This window comes from Grammomys surdaster, unplaced genomic scaffold, assembly GCF_004785775.1.
Source record: "Grammomys surdaster isolate TR1022 unplaced genomic scaffold, NIH_TR_1.0 125756, whole genome shotgun sequence".
Classification (NCBI taxonomy): Eukaryota; Metazoa; Chordata; class Mammalia; order Rodentia; family Muridae; genus Grammomys; species Grammomys surdaster.
Window position 1 is genome coordinate 1,170,542 of NW_021620588.1, and position 20,040 is coordinate 1,190,581.

The 20,040-nt window shown below is 48.5% G+C and overlaps 1 protein-coding gene across 5 annotated transcripts; it reads right to left on the reverse strand.

Moving 5' to 3' along the window:
- Positions 1-1,754: 1,754 nt before the first annotated feature.
- Positions 1,755-19,096, reverse strand: Brpf1 (bromodomain and PHD finger containing 1). 5 transcript variants are annotated; one of them, XM_028788650.1, is made up of 14 exons: positions 18,654-19,096; positions 16,160-16,765; positions 11,468-12,427; positions 10,022-10,184; positions 9,521-9,652; positions 9,012-9,158; positions 7,958-8,267; positions 7,320-7,640; positions 6,724-7,008; positions 6,097-6,244; positions 4,802-4,938; positions 4,581-4,699; positions 4,110-4,264; positions 1,755-2,617 (listed from the first exon to the last, which is right to left on the reverse strand). In XM_028788650.1, the coding sequence occupies exons 2-14, from the start codon at positions 16,753-16,755 to the stop codon at positions 2,434-2,436; spliced, it is 3,657 nt and encodes a 1,218-aa protein (XP_028644483.1). In that variant the 5' UTR covers positions 16,756-16,765; positions 18,654-19,096; the 3' UTR covers positions 1,755-2,433. The 5 variants fall into 5 exon arrangements, with proteins under 5 accessions (XP_028644483.1, XP_028644486.1, XP_028644485.1 ...); XM_028788653.1 differs by having other exon boundaries at positions 7,320-7,637; positions 9,030-9,158; positions 18,654-18,978; XM_028788652.1 differs by having other exon boundaries at positions 9,030-9,158; positions 18,654-18,978.
- Between the last annotated feature and the right edge of the window lie 944 nt (positions 19,097-20,040).

Here is a 20,040-nt window from a genome sequence, read left to right on the forward strand (position 1 = left end):
TGGCAGAGTGGGCGGGCCTGTCTGAGGCGCCGGAGCGGTTGGCCTGCTAGCCTCGCTGCTCGTCGATTGGCTGCCCGAGGGCCGGCTCTGCCATTTCGGGGCTTTCGGTGTGATCTCAGGGCCTGCGACTTCTCGGGCTGGCCCGCTCTGGAGCCACATCCTTGCAGGGCGTAGTGGTACACACCGGTCGTCCCAGCACTCGGTAGGCAGAGGCGGGAGGCACGTTCTAGGCTTAAGTAGGCTGGGCTACATGGCGAGACTGTTTCAAGAAATAAAACAAAAGAATCTCATCCTTCCCCGCTCAAGCCTTTCTCCACCGAGTCTCTTCGGAGGCAGTGTGTGATTTGTCAGCGCTGTCCCCTCCACGTCCTGTCAAGAGGCCCCGAATGCGCCATCTCGGGCTTCTTAGGCTTCAGACGCCAGTCTAAGATTTGCTCGCCTCAGCCACAGCCTGCGGCGCAGCTACCCCCTCCAGTCTGAGCATGTTCTTTAAGTATACCTAATCTTTTGTCCACAGCCGTATAGACTAGGCATGTGTATGGGCTTTCTTTGTCGTTCACTGCGTCCAAATGCCAATGTGTAGACCCAGGCAGCCTAACGGACCAACACGGTCAGCACCAGCCACCTTGTTCCAAAAATGACTGTAACATTTATAATTTTTTCAAAGACAAAAAAGAATGCTTAGGCTAAGAAACATGGACTTTGGACACTAGTCTGACACACTAGGACATTTTCCATCGAGCAGAGGAAAATTTTCCGGTTGTACCTAAATTTTTAGACTACAGATTTAAGGGCAAGGCTGGATGCTGATTTATTTTCGTGTCTACAGGAAGGCACAGCACACCTGCTAGAGCACATTAACCATCAGCAGCAAACAAATTGGGTCTTTTGTCTCGATTTCATTGAGCAGTAGCTGTTAAGGCCTTGGGCACCCATGTTTTACTGTGATTACCTCATTTAAAAGCATGTCACCTTACAGGTGCCTGGCACTTAGAGAAGGTATTCTCTCCAACAAGAATTTAAATTAGAATGCATGCGTATTAACAGTCTTGTACTTTGTTTTCAAAGTAGGGGTTTCAACTCAAGTGCTTGAAGCAATCAAGCTATGGTCCTAACAAAGGACTCGAAGCACTAGAATCCACAAAAGAAATCAGCAGGGACACATCTGGTTTTAGCATGCCGGCTGAAGAGACCCTTTCCAGACAAATGGACCTAGGTTTAAGTCCTAGCTCTCCAACTTCTTAGTTGTAGGAACTGTGGCAAGTTAATTAATTTTTCTAAATCTTAGCATCCGAGGTAACTAACCTGTCATTAACACACCACATAATAACTGTAAAAATTACACAACAGTATATCTAAAGGTACTTAGTATGAGCCTGTCACTGTGGAGACAACCAGCCTATTACTAGCCCATCCATAGTTACTGCAGGGATTAGAAACAATTTATGTATTTTTAGGTACTTATTAGGGCAGTGCCTGACATTCAGTGCATGGGACATGTGAGCTTTTACTTAGCTTTAAGACGGGTTCTTGTTATGTTATTCTGCTTCCCCTTTGAACTCACGGCAATTCTCCTGCCTCAGCACCTCAGGTCCAGGGATTATAGGACTGTGCTACCATATCTAGCTTGCTGATATGTCTTAGTACTGCCATGCACAGCAGTCAGCAACCCCTTGGGCACAAAGTACATCCCAAGTATGAAGCATAGAGCTCTCCCTCTGAATCTCTCTGCTCTAGTAGAAGGCAAAAAGAAAAAAATTCTAAATAGACTTTATTTTCTAAGAATCAATATATTTTCTTCCTTTGAAATAAATACAAACCAGTTTGAAAGGTAGAGGGGATTCTATGGGAAAAAGAAAGGAAGTAGAGACAAGCTCCATTCTTTTTTTTTTTTTTCTTTTAGTACCAAATGACTCTGGCGCGACCCGGAAACGCAGTTACAAATGAGAATAATTTAAATTCTCCAATAATTACAGTATTTACAACAGCAGGGGAGGGGTCACCTAGTGCCCCTCTTCCAGGCTAGATAGACATCAATCCCAATGCTAGGCTGGGAAGATGCTGATTTACCTTACCACCTGCAAGGGCCTCAGGCCTCTAGGCAGTTATGATTCCCCTGGCATGAGCAGGTAAAGGGTGGTATGGCCTGTTTTTTACAGTATTCTAACTGTGGCCCACCACCCTGCCCTACAATGCCATGAGTTCTACAACTCTTTAGACCTGTGGGACCTCTCCTCTCCTTGCACTGAGTAGCCATGGGCCCTTGGAGTGTTTTGTACAGTCCAGCTGCACTCAGGGCAGGAGGGACCTCCCCTACCCAACTTCCCCTGAGACTGGCCCCAAGACCAGGAATTAATCAGTGCAGAGGGCGGCGTCACTCCAGGCCGATGAGCAAAGGGAAGGAGAGCCATCGACCCCTGGGCTCTGACAGCATCAGTCACTATCGCTGGTCTCACTGCTCTGCTCACCCTGCACCTTGCTGCGGTGCTGCAGAGCCCTGTGGTAGGCAATCTGCACTGACTTGCGGATGTTGGACTTCCGGCCCTCCAGCATCTTCTCTTTGTCTAGATCCTGGTTCACACCCAGAGGAACGAGTTTAGTCCGGGGCAGCCACTGCCTGTCAGACAAGGTAAAAAGATGAGATGAGGCATAATTTCAGGTAGAAATGTAGTAGCACTTTTGAACTCCAAGCATTTAGGAATGCTGGCTCTCAGCACCCCTGCTCTCAAGGGACTGACTGTGTAGTGTATTGGGAAGAATAGCCCAGTCAACAGTTAGACCAGGGGGAATAACTCAATCAGGAGAAACTTGAGGAAATAACATTGATTCTACAAAGGATTTACTAAAAAACTTGCTTAGGAAATACTAAGTTACATGAAGTACAAGCTAGCCAAAGAAGTTCTGCCTCCAATATGACTAGAAAGTAAGTAGTGGACTAACCAGGTGTGTTAGAAACTGTAGGAAAGAAAGTTTTGTACCAAAATTGCAGTCTAGGGTTGCTGAGAAAATGTTTCTGCTAATGTTTGCTTACCTAGATTGATATCCAACTAATCTCTATTCCCCAAACAAAAGGAGGCAACACTGACTAAAACCCAGCCATCCAGTCCATCTCCATATCAAAAAAACATGGCTCTAAGGTGGCAATGCAAGTGACAACTATTAATGGCATTCTGGTCTGCCACCATGTGAATTACTTATAAGGAATAGCACTTATAATTCTATCAAGTGACCAAGTTGACCCTAGGGAACAACAACACTGGTGTACTTAATTAATTCTAGCAATTTCTTTGCTGTGTAAATCTCCCTCCCATCTGCCCAAGTGGTCAGATTTGCAGTCTCCTGTCTCTGTTTACAAAGTGCAACCTGGGGGGGCCATGATCTGAAAGTTTTAAGGATGACTGTGTACATGGGATATATAAGCCTAAAGCATGCATACACACACACACACACACACACACACACACACACACACACACACACAGACACACACACAGACACACACACACAGACACAGGGAGAGATATGTAAGCTGGTAAAGTTTTGTGTTTGAGGCTGGTTCCTTTAGTGCCGGCACCAGTTGCATGCTATTATTAGAGACCCCTTCCCTTTATGAAATCTCAAGTGTGATGAGGTCTCACTGGGAAGGCATATAAATTCTACAACATACCACAGGGCATCTTATGGGTGCAAAAATCCTGTCCCAGCTGCTTTAGGGAGACTACAGATTATCATCTGTAGGCAATTAACTCGATTTTGACAAGAGGGATTTAAAGCTTAAATGTTTATGCTTGTTTTTCCTCATCTTGTTACTACCGAGGGAAAAAATGGAAAAAAATAAGTCTAGAAGCCATCAATGTGGGCAGAGAGCCACCCTAAACTTGTCAGTCACTGAAGATCCTTTGGTTTCTAGTCACAGCTGTTTGCCAGCTGCTGCCTACTCAGTCCATCAGACAAAGGACCAACACACCCTTTTCTCAGAGCTCTTCTAAGTGTGCCTCCTGATCCATGCACACTCTGTAATAGCCTAATCATTTGTTGTGTCTCTTGGCAGTCTGCTGCCACATCACAGATGGCTTTAAGGCACACCAAACACGCCTATCTTTCCTTACCAGGTTCGTTTGTTGTCAAAGAAGAGAACGAGGTAGAGGTGCTCTCGGGCTTCCTGTGTCATCTGTTCCCCAAGTTTCAGAACCTCCAGTGGTGGGACAGGGATAGGAACCCCATGGTGGAACATACCTTCTCGGGGCATCTTTGGATCAATGATCTGAGGGAATAATACAAGCCCAGTTACGTTTAGGTCACTTCCTCCCTGAAGCAAGCCCTATCTCAGAACTCAAAGAATATGTTACTGGGGCTGCAGTGTTGACCCATATTGTTTTATAACCTAGGGTGCAAAAGGAGATAGGGAGAGGTGGGAAACTGACTGGGATCTTTCTGAAGTACTCACATACACGCGTCTCCCAGTCTACCTGCTAAGAAGCCGTAGCTTGGCAGGGAGAGGGCAAGGCTACACTTGTGAATCAATCCCAGCCCTAGGGCTACAAAGCAAGGGGTAAGAACAAGAGAAACTGTAGGCCTACCAGAGCTGGGTATGATGGATAGCCTCGGCATTTGGCCCACACAAGGTCCAGAGCATCCAACGGGGAGTCCTCATCCTCTGACAGCCAGCCAGCTCCTCGACCCAGACTCTTTCTTACCACTTCACAGGAACGGGAGAGAGGGGGCGCATCAGCAGCTGGGGGGCCAGCAAGGCCTTGAAACTGGGTCCCCAGCACCCCTGACTTTGGGTGAGGGTACTTACTGCTGTGGCCCACGCCGCGGCCAGTGCCCACGGAGTAGGCCTCATTCTCAGTGCCTGAGGTATCTTCACTGCTGTCCTCTGGGAATGTGCCCCGAGAGAAGGAGGGCTTGCCCCGGCCTTGTTTTGAGGGTGTTGTGCTGTGGAAAGACAATTGGAATGAAGTTCACAGGGGGAAATGGGGAATGGCATGGCAGGGTCCTCTCCTTGTTAAGTTCCCAAACCTAGACTTTTGAAAAGCTAAGACTACATGAAGTTTGCAATGCACACATTGATAGGGAAATTTCTGCCACAAACCCCATTAGAGGTTAGTTAGGCTAGGAATCAGATCAATATGGAATTCTGTCACTGAGCAGAAACCATGGCTGCCTATAAACAATACCATCCACCATCATCCAGAACTGTCAGATGCTCTGTTATTTTTTTACTGTTTTGAAGTACTTGAAATTGACCCTAGGGCTTCGCAAGCTAGACAAGTGCTCCACCAAGGAGCTCTGTCCCCAGTCCTTGAGATGGCTGGCCTAGAGCTTACTCCATAGCCCAGGCTGACCTCTGGCTTGCAGCAATCCTACGTCAACCTTCTAAGTGCTGGGATTATAGTTATAGGTATGACTTACCACACCCAGCTGATTTTTTTTTTTTTTTTTTTGGTTTTTTGAGACAGGGTTTCTCTGTGTAGTCCTGGCTGTCCTGGAACTCACTTTGTAGACCAGGCTGGCCTCGAACTCAGAAATCCGCCTGCCTCTGCCTCCCAAGTGCTGGGATTAAAGGCGTGCGCCACCACTGCCCGGCTGAGTCTGAGAATTTTAAGTAGATTCAATTTTTGCTTTTTAAATAAATGTAATCCTGTCCCCCCCCCCTTTTTTTTTTTAAGATTTTATTTTATTTGTATGAGCATTTTGCTTTCAGGTATGTTTGTGTACCATGTACATACAATGCCTGTGGAAGCCAGCAAAGGGCATTCAATCCCCCTGGAACTAGAGCTATACTATGTGGGTGCTAGGAATTGGACCAGGGTCCTCTTGAAGAACAGCCCCTGTATTCATTTTTTAAGAACAATTAAGTATGTCTGATGGCTAAATCCTAGCTACAAGGTACCAGTTTGCACTGTTCCAAAGTATCAGCTTACCCTATGTCAGTGTCTTTTGTTCTGTTAGGATGACTAATCCATCCCATTTATTTTACAGGGACACTTGGTTTGAACTCCTTCCTTTGGACTGAAATGGCTGCCACCCAACTTCCAGTGGGAAAACCTGTAAAGGTATCCTGCAGACTGCCTCCCATCTGTAGGACTGTACCTGGTCCGGTCTGAGGCCGCACTGCTGCTGCTGCTGCTGCTAGACTCAGAGTCTGAGCTGCTCCGGGGAAGGTTGCAGTCATTACGGTACACCAAGAAACTCTTCTTCACTGGCTGGTTCCCACTGCTGAAGCCATTGGCTGGTAAGTCTTGGAGGGAAGAGGAGGAGGGAAGGAACCAACTGGTCAGGAAGATGGAGATCAGAGCCAGCATGGGGGTAAGATGAAATCAGAGTTTGGGTTCTCTTTCTGGGCTGAAAATTTCCTTCAGCTTTGGCCAGCAAAGATAGCTCTGGGTAGTTCTACCATAGCTGGCCAAAGCTCTGCCCTGACCCTCACCTCACCTTCCCTTGGCCTAAAGACATACAGGGTTTAAAGGGCAGGAAGTTCCCCAAGACAGAAGAGAAAAGATAAAGTGATGGTGGGGAGGGGCTGGGACGTGAACCTGGCTGGGTATCTTTGGGCCTCAGTTTTTACAAATGAAAGACGAGAGGATGGAATTAAAAGATCCCTCAGCTATCTATTATAGGGAAACAAAGGGAAAGCTTGAAATAAGCTGGGAAGAATGGCATCTCTGCTCACTCTCAGGGGAGAGGGGGAGTTAGGGGCTGGGTGATGATGAGGCTCACCCATTGGGGGATCTTCTGTGGACTTATCACTGTCGCTGTCTGAGCTTGAACTGGGCCGGGGGCTCCTACCCCGCTTACGCTGACGTAGGGAGCCCATGATGGGAAGCTGAGGGGGCCCCACAGGACTGCCTCCGTGGCTGGGGGTCATCTGGCTCTCCCGGTTTTTGGGGGGCCGGCCCGGCCTCTTGGGCGGTCCAGCTGTCTTCGGGTTCTTTTTGGAGAACAGAACTGAGGTTCTCCTGCCCACCTCATGTGCGGGGGTTGAGGACATGTTGGGACCCAGGCCTGGAGCAGAGAAAGAGAGAAGGAGAGTTGGTGAGGGGCCTGACATGAGAAGGAAGGGTAAATGTCCAGGGTCATATCCTGGGAATATAGAATCATTATCTAAAATTGAGATGGTTTTGGGGCCTGAGATTTAGAACAACTCATACCAACAGCCAGAGAGGTAGCTAAGAAGCCCCTGACTGGGTAATAAAGAAGAAAGTACAGTTAGCCATGCAAGAAGGACCTCGGCTTCGGGGACAGCACGGCTGAGTACATGCTGCAGAGACAAAGTCTGACTTGCTTTGGGGTCCACCTTGCTATAGGGTTCAGACCTTTGCTTGTTTCCTGGCTGCTGCTCTCTTCTGCGGCACTGTCGGTCTGTCCATCCTTGTCACAGGCTGCTGGGTGAGGTGTCAGATTGCCTCGACCTGAGGGGCCATGACGCTCAGGCCCATCCCGGCCAGTCTCCCGCTGATGAGCAAGCTTCCGCCGCAATGCTGTCATCTCCTTCTTGATCATTTTTGCACGCCGGGACCGGCCCACACTCTGCTTGCTGGCATTGACTTCGTCCAGCCGCTCCAGCAACAACTTCAGCTGTTCTTCTACTGGCAGGTGTTTCTGGTTCTCCAGCAGGACCAGCCGTTCTTCCTCTACTGCCAGGGAGAGTTGGGGGGAGAAAAGTCAGGCTCAGAGCAGCCCAGTGGGCCCCTTGAACCTGGACAGGCAGGAGGAAACCCACTCTTCCCATTGGCTTCTCCTAGGAACAGCTATAAAACAGCAGCACTATTATGTAGAATGGTGGTCCAGCCATCCATTCACTCAGTCTGGCTTTTGGGAGAGCATTCCTGGGGATAGCCTGCTGCTGTTCAGCCCAACTGCTTTCTGCCTACACTGCCTGCTCCCAGGAACTTTAGGAAAGCTATCCATCTCTGGCATTGCCCTCAATACATGCGGATGACTTATCACCCACCATCTTCAGTGTGGTGTGAGACCTCATCTCCAGCCAGGCTGTGAGGGATATGCATGCCCGTCTCAAAGTCAATGCCCATTTTTTCTGCCTGGCGCCGGGCTTGACGGAGCACAGCACCACCCTGCTCACGGAGTCGCACCGCTGCCCTGTAGAAGATGGTGTCCTTGGCATTATACTTTAGGCAGTTGCTGACAATGAGGTTGAAGTCCTCCTCAAAATCATCAAAGTTCAAGTAGCGGTAAGCCTCCAAGTTCTGCTTCATGGTGAAAAAGTCCATGGGCTTTTTGATGTGGTCTAGGTAGTCAGGTACCTGGGAGAGCAGGGTAAGTGTCTAAGTGGAGATCTATTCTCATTCTCCCAAACCCTACTCTTAACAGACCCCCTAAAATGCATCTAGCAACCACCTCCCACCATAGTTAAGAGGCAGGCATGTAGTACAAGGGAAAGTGCTAGTCCTAACTTTACTAGTCATAAGCTATGTGACCGTTAGTAAGTCTCTTAACCTTCCCGGGCCTTATTTTCCTCTCCTGGAAATGGTGATGAAAATGCAGGCAAATATATTTCCTGGAACCATTGGCAGCTTTAATGAGAAAAAAGTTATGAGAATTTTCTAAAAATTGTACCACCTTGTATACTGTTGTTCTTGGTTGTCATGAGGTTTGTGGTAAGGCTGCTGCCTCAAATGTCTCATTTTATATCTTTCAGAGAGAAAGGTCAATCTAGGGCTTCAGAGTTGGCTCTTTAAATTCTTAGTCTTCTAAAGTTTCTATTCTAGGGTTAAACACCCTGAAAGTCTCTTCCTGCCTTGTGATCATCGTTCATCTGGCAGACTCTGGGGAAGGAGTGCAGATGGCCTCCATTCTGAGTCCTTGGGATGAGATAAGGATAGACTAGAGTTGAGGTGACACATGTAGCTCAGTTCATTCTGCCCCAGAGCCACCGAATCCTTTACACTTAGGTCCCAACCTAGTCCTGGGGTCAGACCTGCAGCAGGGAGGGGGTCCAACTGGGAGAGGAAGAAAAAGAAGTTGGAGTGAGGGGAAGGGATTCTTACTTCGTCCAATTCGGTTACCTCAGACAGAGGGACCGGCTCGCTGAAGATGTTGCCCGTGTCCTTTTCTTGGAGCTGCTCCAAGGTTTTTCGGAGGAGGATGAGGAAAGGGGTCAGTTGCATCTCCATGGCAATCTGCTGGATCTTGATCTGACACACAAAAAGGCTGGATCAGTCAGGTCCTGGCCAGTCCCTCAGCAGAGGTCAAAGAAGATGGTCCTTGCTGGCTTAGGAACATGCTTTTCTCATTCAGGCCCCATGAAAGAAAGAAAGCTGTCTTTATCTATATTGGTCCCTCTTCCTTGAACTCCTGGCCTGCGCTGTCTGGGTCACAGAGGTTTGGACTCTGTGTAGTCTCCTTTGACATTTGGCTTCTCACAGGCCTAAAAGCATATAACGCTAGGACTCGCAATGGCAGTATGGGCCTTCTTCTTGGCCAGGGACACACACACTTTCCCTTCTCCAGAGATGTATTCTACTTTGAGAACCAGGGCTGGCCCAGGAGCACTCACCGTCTCCCTTTTCAGTTTCTCTCGCTTGCGGATCAACTCCACCAGCAGTCGAGCTCGCTCCAGGTCATGCCGGAGTCTCTGCCAGGACTTGAGCTGTTCTTTGAGGGCCCAGTTTTTATCTTCAGAATCTCTCTGTAGAGGTAAAAGGGCGTCAGAAGATGGTAAGAAAGCCAGAGGAGAGTCCAGAAGAGTGCCTAGGAAACCTAGGCCAAGGAGGAAACCCAGGAATTTACCAATAGCACCACTATCCATGTGTTATCAGGGGCTAGCACCTAGAAAATGCTTGGTAAGTTTGTTGAATTAATGAACATACAGGAACAATGCCTTTCCACCAAGCTGCTAACATATAGATTTCATGTTGAGCCTGCATTGGGATGGGGGTGTTAATTTAACTTAGAAAAAAACCCTAAGCTCTTTGATGCTGGAGGCTATTGCTGCATATTTTAGTCATTGCCCTTTTGGTACTAGTTTCCATAGCCCTCAGGGATTTGGACACTGTACCCCAACTTGATCACAGTTCCTCTGAGATTGAAGGTGTGTTTGCAGGCGCCTGAGTAGTGGGACCCCATTCCGTGATTGTCGTTTCAGAGTCCAGTAGCTGTGTAGCCTCTGCATGAATTGGCTCTTCCTCTGGATGGTCAGGCGGTTGGTGATCTTACTGAGCCTGGGAAACAGGGAACAAAATAAAATCTATTAGGTCCTGCCTGCCAGTTAGAGCTCCTGAATTAGTATGAGTGGAAGCTTTGATGCTCATCAAAAAGGTCTGGAAAATCTGGCATAGTAGCTCACACCATAATCCTAGAAATTGAGAGGTGAGGGTAAAAGGATCCATAAGCTCAAGGTCACATTTGACTATATATGGAGTTCAAGCCCAACCTACAACAAGAGATTCTGTCTCAAAAAGAAAACAGAAGAGCTTAGAACTCTGGGTTTTCTAAGACTTTTCTTCTCCTTTTTTTTTTAAACTTCTATTTATTTTATATGAGTACATTATAGCTGTCTTCAGACATACCAGAAGAGGGCATCAGATCCCATTACAGATGGTTGTGAGCCACCATGTAGTTGCTGGGAATTGAACTTGGGACCTCTAGGAGAGGAATCAGTGCTCTTAACCACTGGGCCATCTCGCCAGCCCCTTGGAACTCTGGGTTTAAGGCATAATTAACAGTCCCTTGAGTGGCACACATAGCAAAAAGCTCTCAACCAAGCTCTCAGCACTAAGCAGAATAGCATCAGTCTGCATTTAAGTTTGCTTAGTCACTCCAGAGCAGGCATGGCCAGACTCTGATCTTTTGGATTGTGGAGAAGACAAAGTATCCCATCACTTGTTGGCCTTTTTCCTAAGATGAAGTGAAGATAAAGTACAAGTACAGCAGAAACCCATGGTGAAGTCAACTAGACAACACAGGCAGCTAAAAACAATTGACATCACACTCTGACTTGAGCAGCACTCCACAGAGCACAGTCCACAGCATGGAAAGATGGCCCTTAGGAACACAGAGGGCACTGTAGCACTTCTGGTGTTGCATAACCAACTTGCACATGTTATACTTTGTTTTACTTTCTGTGCTGGGGACTGAACCTAGGTCCCTACACATGCTAAGTATATTGGGCCACTGAGTCCCTTCACAACTTTTTGAGCCTTCTCCTCCCCACTTTTCATTGATTCTCCTTTTATGGGAAGGTCACTTTTCTTATGGCTGTTTTATCCTAACTGCACCATCAAAAAGGGCAGTTTAAATATATGCTCTGTCTGCCAGGTAACAGTTCAGTGTTTCTGGCCCCTAATGGAAGTCAGATGCCTTACTTAAGATCACCCCCTTTAAATTTACTTTCTTTTTACCTTCTATGCAGCTCCTGATAGGAAGGCAAGCTGGCCATTCTACTCAGGCCCCAGTTCTTCTGAGTGCTTCTCCCTCCCCTCCCTGGCCACTGTTGCCTGTGTACCTGTGTGGCGGGATGCAGGGCACGGACACCACAGGTGCTGCTGCCCTCTTCTCTGCCAAGATCTTCCGAGCTTTCTTCATCTTAATCCGGGACTTGGCCTTGGCCTTCTTGACCTTCTCTGAGCTCCAGCTCTTACCCTCATCTTCTTCTTCATCCTCTTCTTCTTCACCCTCACTGTGGGACAGGGCAGGCAGGCGACGAGCAGAACCTGGGGGTGTGTGGATGTCACAGTAGGCTGTCTTGCGGACGCTAAAGGAAGTACCATTGGCACCTGTCTCCCGCACAGGTTCCATCTTCATGTAAAGGCCAGCCTGTTGGGCACATGTCACATGGAAGGCTGTGTAGCAATTGGCCTTATGACACTGGATGCAGGCTCCAGAACCCCGCTGTTTACAAATGTAGCAGGTGAGCTTCCACCGAGCTGGTGGGATGTGCTCAATGCTGTCAATAGGTTCTAGGAAGACTGTGTTGGCAAAGCAGACCTCAGGGATCCACAAGGCACACACCACGTGGGCCCAGCGGCCATCATCTGTCTGCTTGAAGGCACCGCCCTTATTGGGGCACAGAGCACAATCCACTGCACGAGAAGGTGACTGCAGGCAACGGCGGCACAGCCACTGGCCTTCAGGGATATAGGGGACACCGTAGCACTCCTGGTGCACAGCCAAGTTGCACATGTCACAGAAGAGGATGACATTGCTATTCTGGCACTCGCCATCATTGCAGATACAGCACACAGCATCTTCATCCACTAGTGCATTGGGGTCACCTTTATTGTGACTCTCAAAGTACGACTCCTTCTCCAACCGGTCCATTAAGTACTCAAAGATCTCTTGTGGGATGGGACTTACACCTTCAGTCTTCCGCCGCTCATTCATGATATCCAGCCAGATGTAGTCCTCTTCATCCATGTCATACTCCACCTCCTCATCCAGCTCCTCTGCAGACTTCTCAATGTACCTGCAGTGCACACAGGCAGCTTGGCATCACATGGCTGGTATCTTTTTCCTTCAGACAAATCATTGTTCTTGCCAAGCACTCAAGCCTCTGCCCATGTATATATGTATCATTCTAGCCTTACCTTAACCGCACATTTATAGATACTAGAATCATTTCTGTCTTGCAGAAAAGGAGACTTAAATGTGGGGGAAGTTTACTTCCTCAGAAAGTGCTCAAGAGCCTTGTCATGAACAAAGGCCCACATCTCTAGTACTCATGTTGTGTCTATCATATGATGTGGTCTTCCCTAAAGTATAGAAGCTCACCCAGACCCCTAAAGGGGGTGATGCTGGAGCAGGGAGGTCCCACTGTAAGCGTATGGGGGACTATACTGTCAGAGGAAGGCAATTCCTTGGACATCACTGGCAATGAATACAGGCCTTTAACAAAGATGACAAGTACCAAAGACACATGGATGTTCTATCAGAAGATGCTAGCGGTCTCAAATTCTATATATTGTGTTTGTTCTCTGAATAGCCTTGAAAGATGATAGCTACAACTGACTGAGCATTCATTATGGGCAAGGCACTAGGCCAAGGTAATAGCTAACAGATCAGTGTCCTTATCATCTTTATTATCATTTATTTATCCACAGTAACAGAAGACAGAGGGTGTGATTTTAGATGAATTGAAGCTTTGAGAAAAATGTTAACAACCTATCAGATGGGTCATATCACCAGGGAGGGACAGGGCGGCACCCAATTGCTACCCCTAGCCTCTTCCACATCCACTTTAGAATTCTCAGAGCCTGCAGGCTAGAGCAGAGGGCTGCTCCAGGTGGCTATGACACAGCAAGCACCCATACTGCCCTGTCTTAAGCGGACTAGACTCTGGCATTATCGACTACATAGTACAAGACAAGAATAGGACTTTGGCTTTGAAGAAACCTGGTTTTAAATTTTGTCTCTGCCACTCTGCCACTTTCAGAACAGCACTGCTCTGCCCTGTACCAAAGATTAACTGGTAATACAAGGGCTATATTCAGTAAATGATAACTTCAAATGGCATTATAAAAGTAATGGCTCTAGCCAAGGAGCTAGAGTCACACTCACTAGGTAGAGGGCTTGCCTAGCATGCACAAAGCCCTGGTTCAATCCCTGGCACTCCATAATACCAGATGTGATAGCACACCTGTAAATCTTAGCACTCAAGAGGTAGAGGCAGAAGAATCAAGAGTTCAAGGCTACTACCCTGTGCGTTGGAGGCCAGTCTAGGATACATGAGACCTTGTATTTAGGGAGGCGTGGGAGGCTAAATCAAGTGACATACACCATGTTCTAGCAGAATGTTAATTCTTCCTTCTCTACATGGAAAATGGATCTCTGAGCAGGCCAGGTGCATAGAAATTCTGAAGCCATATTACCTGGTCTCTGTATGACAATAAATTACTTTAAGCTCTTAAGCTCCCTGGGCCCTGGTTTCTTTATCTATAGAGAAGTAATGCTAATATGCCTGCCACAGCTGTTGTGAGCATGAAATGAGTTAATAAAGGGAGACACTTAGAACAGTGCTTCACATGGAACAAATATTCAATAAATGTCAATTTTATTAGCTTTTGTATAACCCTAACCCACCTTGTCTTCAACTATAGATGTTTGTTCCTAACTTGTTCTCTGGACAGAGGCAGGGATCGTATCTGATTCACTGTACAGAAATAGGTCCTCAGTGTTGTTCAACTGAAAGGTATTTTGAAGGTGGCAGGGAGGAGAGACTAAAATGTGTGTAGGAGGCAGCTGCTTTCTTAGTTCTTTCCCCCTCTTCTAGTGCAACTGTGCTCCCGGAATAAAGGTATGATCAGAGCTGCAGTGAAATAGCTGGACAGTTCTAGGGTTTAAGAGTACTAGTTCTCCTAAACATCAGGTCTTGCCTATTCCTCTTGCCATGACACATGAACTGTCATGTGATAGTATATAACACACTCCCGCAGGCTCCCAGATTATAGACTGTGGCACAGATAGGTGGGCTGTGTGTCATGTACAATTCTTGACACACCATCTGACATACCACCTTCTCCCTCCCCCTCAAGAAATGGACTGGAATTTGAGCAACAGAAAAGTATGTTATTGGAATGATGATCTCAGATCTTCTCAGGTTTTTACAAAAGTAAATCATTTCAAAACATGAGGAATTTGCTAACTATAATAACAACATAGTTCCAAACTGACTGCAACCAGCTGAAAACTGCTCATCTGGAAAAAAGATAAGATCCCAGGAAGAAAGTAAGTGTGTGTAGAGAAGAAGGAGCTACACGCTGGGCGGTGGTGGCGCACGCCTTTAATCCCAGCACTTGGGAGGCAGAGGCAGGTGGATTTCTGAGTTCGAGGCTAGCCTGGTCTACAGAGTGAGTTCCAGGATAGCCAGGGCTACACAGAGAAACCCTGTCTCAAAAAACAAAAAAACAAACAAACAAACAAAAAAAAACAACAAAAAAAGGGAGCTACACAAGTTGGGGTGGACTGCCTATGAGAGCAGGTCATGCCACTGGAGGAGAGGAAGGCCCAAACAGTATAGTCACTGTAACATCAAGTGGACTGCGTATTTCGCAAAAGCCACTTTTTACATAAAAGCCTTTACAAATAAACACAAGTGAACAAACTGTTCTCTTGGCTTTGGCTGCCAGGACTCCAAGGCGGGGTTTACAATTGGTATTGATAACATCCTGTGACAAAGATTTCCACATACAGTCTTACCACCCTACATCTTTTTTTTCTCATGGAATTTGCTTTATTATGTCTGTGGTTTCAGGGCCAGCAAAACAAGTTCAGTAAGTAAAATTGCTTGCTACCAAACCTAATGGCCTATCTTGGGGCCTGGGATCTGCACCCCACAGGTAGTTCCCTAGCCTCCACAGGTGCTATAATGCAAGTCCATGTGCAGACAAACAAGTAAATGTAAAAAAGAGTTTTTAAAATTAGGAATGTTTGCAACTTCAAAAGGAGCCTCTATGGTCAGCTCTTAGAATGAATGGAATATAAAGAAAAATATATAAAATTATATATAAAAATATATTAAAAAAATACTGCTTACTGTTAAAGGATATGTGACAGTAAAAAAAAAAAAAACCGTGGGGAAATTACATCAGATTTATCATCTGCATTTAGGGCCCTATGAAGCCAATGTCTTCTGCCCTAGGGAGGAGCACTGCACCTGCTCTGCAGATGAGGGTTCTAGAAGCAGGATGCTGGGCGTAGGAAATATTGGAGCTTTGAGGCTTGGTGGACACGGGACTCAACCTCAGTTCAGAGATTCCTACAAGTGACTTTTGACAGGACTGGCAAATGAGAACAATGACTACTTTGAGAGAGTTCTTAAAATAAAGATGTGGCTATAACTAGGTGTACAACATTCAGGAGAAGAGGTAGGTGGCTCTCTTGTCAGTTCAAGGCCAGCCTGGGCTACACAGTTAGTTTTAGGTCAGTCAGTCAGTCAGTCAGATTGTCTTGAAAACAGACACAAACCAAAACACAGACATACACACAAACTATTCTTAGAAAATTTAAAAAAGGGAGCAGGAAGAGAGAGATGGTGATAAAGCCCTGAACACAGGACCTGGCATGTGCCAATAGGGCTAAGGGACAGTTCACACTGCCTTGGCAGACTAGTGCTTTTATTTACCCTGCTATCTCCTATCAGCCTGTCATCTCGATTGGTTTTGACTGGTTTTCTAGAGGTAGGAAATGGTGGTGGTCTTACCGGTAGTATGAAGTGGGCCTGGGCGGTGCGTCAGGGGTATCTTGCTCTAGCTCACGGTACACCACCTCAGGCAGTTTCGGAGCAGCACTGGCCGGAGCACTGTGATGATGGTGGTTGGAGTCTTTTCGTTTCTCCTTGTTCTTATGCTTGCCTGACTTAGGTGTAGCCACAGGTGTCTCAGTGTTTTCCTTGTTGCTGCCATTCTCAGGAGCCTCCTCAGGGGCCTCCTCATCCTCTGACACCACATCCAAGTTGTCAAAGATGCTGATTCGGTGGACTCGGCCATGAAGGTCCACTTCTACCATGCGCTGGGCCTGAGCATAGCTCATCACCTCTCGGCCTGGTGACTGGGAGACCTCAGAAGGGCTGGGTGACTGCTTGTTGGCTGGTCGTGACTGGCGCCCTTTCTTTTTGTGCTTGCGTATCGGTGTCTGCTGTGGGGGTGGTGGGCTGTCATGATCATAGTGGTACAGGTGGTACTCAATACCACTGTAACTCTTGTAAACCTTGCGGCAAGTCTCCACAGGGCACTCATATGGTGGCTTAGTTGCCCGCAAGTTGTGGCAGAAGGTCTTCACATCAAAGTCCACCCCCATGCTGTCACATCTAGAATACACAGATCAGTTAGCACAGGCCTGACAGTTTCCAGCTCCCCACCATACAGTGGACCCTCTCCAGCCTTCCTTCTCACAAGGTCACCATGTCCTGGCCAGCCTCTCTCTAGAGCATCTCTAGGTGCCAGCTTCTTTACAAAGGTCCTGGTCCAGGCCCTTAAGACCTATTGCTGTCCGTGTCTCAATTCCTTTAGCTTAGTCTTACATAAAGTGACAAGAGTGATCTTTCTATTAAGTAGCAGTGTTCATACCAACTACATGACTAAAAGCCTCCAGCTGCTCTCCAGCTTCTTAGGGTTAATATTCAGACAAGCCATTATAACATTAGAATTCCTTTTGCTCTCCGGCCCTGTTCTTCCTTTCTAGATTCTTTTCAGTAGTTACGGTTGTCTACATACAGCAGCATATAATCCCCTGTGTGTTATAATCTCTCAGGGTACAAAGGGCTCTGTATTAGTACTGAACAGTGGGCTCCTACAGATTCTTCAAAACCTAGTTCAAATGACACTTTTACTATGACTTTTTTCACTCTCTCATGGAAAAGCATTCTATTCTCAACCCCAGGGTGACATTTTCTAGTTTTGTCTTCTCCCACTAGGAGATCTTCAGTAGATACCAGACCTATTTCTATCTGAATCCCCAGTCGCTAGCATGCATTGGACTCCCAAGCCTGGGCAAATAATATGAAACCTGTTGAATGAGTAGCTGAATGAGAAGACCACCAGATTAGGAGTTGAGGAAGATCAAATTAAGTATTAAAAGTTGCTTATGTGTACACCTGAGTGTGGTCAATGACTGAGTCTTAGATTCCAAAAGAAACCACTGGGCTGCATAATCAATGCATTGCTGAAGTTTTTATGGGGAACCTCACCCTGGAACTGGGTGGGGAGATATAGGGAGAAATCATGTGAAAATGGTCATTTACGAAGAGAAAACAGCATAGGCTACCCTTGATTTCCTCATTTACAGATTCATGCAACATTAACTCAGGGCCTACCGACTGCCAGGCCCAAAGGGCACAAACATGAACACAAAAATCTAGGCATTATGTTCCAGGGTTCTCAAGGACTAACCCTCCCCCACCTCGGTTTCTAGGCGAGTAGAGACAGCAGATGGCACCAAACCCCAGGGAGCCCAGCTTAGCCTGGTATCGCTCCAATTTCTCTCAGGACCAGTTGAACTAAGGTGCTTGGGACCACCAATTGCAGGGGCCGCCTAACTTCCCTGACAAACACTGACTCTCAGCCTTTCCTTCTCCTGAGGCTTAACCACCAGAATGGGCAGCTCTCGTCCATCTATCTACAGCAACTCAGCCAAGCTACACATTCAACTCCAACTCACTTCTACTTCCTACCTGCTGCTGTGCCTTTAAACACAAAACCAATTATAAGTACAAACAAGCTCAACTCTTTCCAAGCCGGGTCCCTGGTGAACGCTGCCGTTCTGGCTTTGCTGCCCTGGTTCCCGAACTAGCACAGTGCCCCAAGGGACCTGGCGTCAGAGGCATGAAGGTGATACTAGAACTCAGCCCTGAAAGCCCTGGGGCCCTTGGGCATGGCGGAAGCCATCTACTCCCGGGAACTCCAGGAGCTGAAGGAAGTAGGGGGTAGGGGGGTAGGAGAAGGCCCGCGGGGCTAGAACTCAGTCTCCCGGATGCTGCGCTGCTTCCCTTTTGTCAAAGTGTAACAAGTCAAACAAGGTTTCCCTTCAGCCACTGGCCCAGGCAGCCTCAAAGGGAACACTGTTGCCGCGGACTCTCCCCACGAACCAATGGCGTTGTCAATTCTCCCCGCCCGAGGGGCTCAGGAGGAGCCTAGGGCGCCTCGCCAGGGCTGCCTCTTCTCCACTAGCACTACCTTCCGGACCCGGCCCGTACTCACCGGCCACCTCCAGTCCGGGCTCATCGCCGGGGGCGCCCGCCGGGGCTCCGACCCCGCGTGGGGGAGGCCGGCGAGGAAAGACGGGCCGAGAAGGGGAAACCCGAACTCTCGGACGCAAAGCTGGCCGTCCTGGTCCCGGCTCCTGCCTCGCACGCTCTGGCCCGGCTCTCCCCCGGCTTCCCGCGCTGACCCCTGCCACTCCTGATCCCGCCGGTGCCCCAGCGTCGCAATTCCGCAAGCACTCTCGGGTTTCCCGAGCTTTTGGATCTTCTGGCCTGGGAACCCGGTGCTGCCGGGACAATGGGGGTGCTCCTGGAGGCGGCACAGGAACAGCGGCGGCGAGACCGTGGCGGCAAAGGCTGTGGCAGCGGCGGCAGCAGCAGCGACGGCGACGGCGTCCGCCAAGGTAAACATGGTCTCGTGGCGCTGTATAGACGCACTTTCGCCACGGTTCCCCTCCGGTCTACTGAGGAGCTTGCGACTAGCCTGTAGGCCTGAAAAAGATCTCTGGACACCTCACAGGGTTCAGCGAATGCCTCCATGTTCTAAGTGGAGTTTGTGGAGACCGAAATCTCAGTTTTGGGGAGTCAGGATCCTCGGGCCGTTTGTGGCGAATCTGCGACTATGGACGGGCAGCGCGAGGCTGGGCCTGAGGAGCCCGCCCTTCTCCCCTCCCCCTCTGCCGCCTCCTGCTCCCTCCCTCCTGCTGGCGCGGATGCTGAGGTAGGGACCCGGCCTTGGTCTCCGAGGAAGGCGACTGGGAGGGACGGGGCGGTACCGCAGGGTGGGGCGGAGCTGGGGGCAGGGCGCAGAGCCGGCGGGACGCAAGGAAGCCTCAGAGGCCCGCAGTTATGGTCAGGGGCGGGGCGACGTGGGAAGAATAGCCCGGCATGGGAGGGGCTTGTGTTTAGGAGGCGGAGCCGCCGGAGAGCGGCGCCCTGATGCGACCACCGCAGCCGGAAGAGTGGGCCTGAGGGTCCCAAGTAACAAAGGGCGGAGCTTTGGGTGAGCATGGAAGGTGGAGCTAAACTAGGGAAGAAGATACAACTAGGAAAGAGCACCACAGTGCTGCAGGGGAAGGGCGGGACTTAAGAAAGTAAGGGGCGGGCTTAGGATGAAATATGAGACGGAAAGGCGAGGAGGTGGAGGGAAGGCGTGGCCCTAACGGGGCAACTGAGTTTGGGGAGGACATTGCATTCCTGTAAAACGGTGGGACTCAAATGGGCAGCGCTGGACTACATGGTTACGGTGGCTGATTGGAAGACGGTATCAAAACACACAGCCCGTGAATATGACTGGCACTTTAAATGTGAACGTGGGAAAGTTGCTGAATTCTTCTTTGGGTTCCTCATCTGTAAACTCGGAGCTCGAAGATTCTGTCAGTTCG

What these genes read in the sequence shown, in the direction of transcription:
- Brpf1 (XM_028788649.1), bottom strand. Translation starts at nt 16,755, where the DNA reads ATGGGGGTGGACTTTGATGTGAAGACCTTCTGCCACAACTTGCGGGCA. An exon ending in CACAGAAGATCCCCCAATGG is followed by an intron (nt 6,245 to 6,723) that starts GTGAGCCTCATC and finishes CTTCCCTCCAAG; the next exon opens with ACTTACCAGCCAATGGCTTC. An exon ending in GCGGCCTCAGACCGGACCAG is followed by an intron (nt 4,939 to 6,096) that starts GTACAGTCCTAC and finishes GTCTTTCCACAG; the next exon opens with CACAACACCCTCAAAACAAG.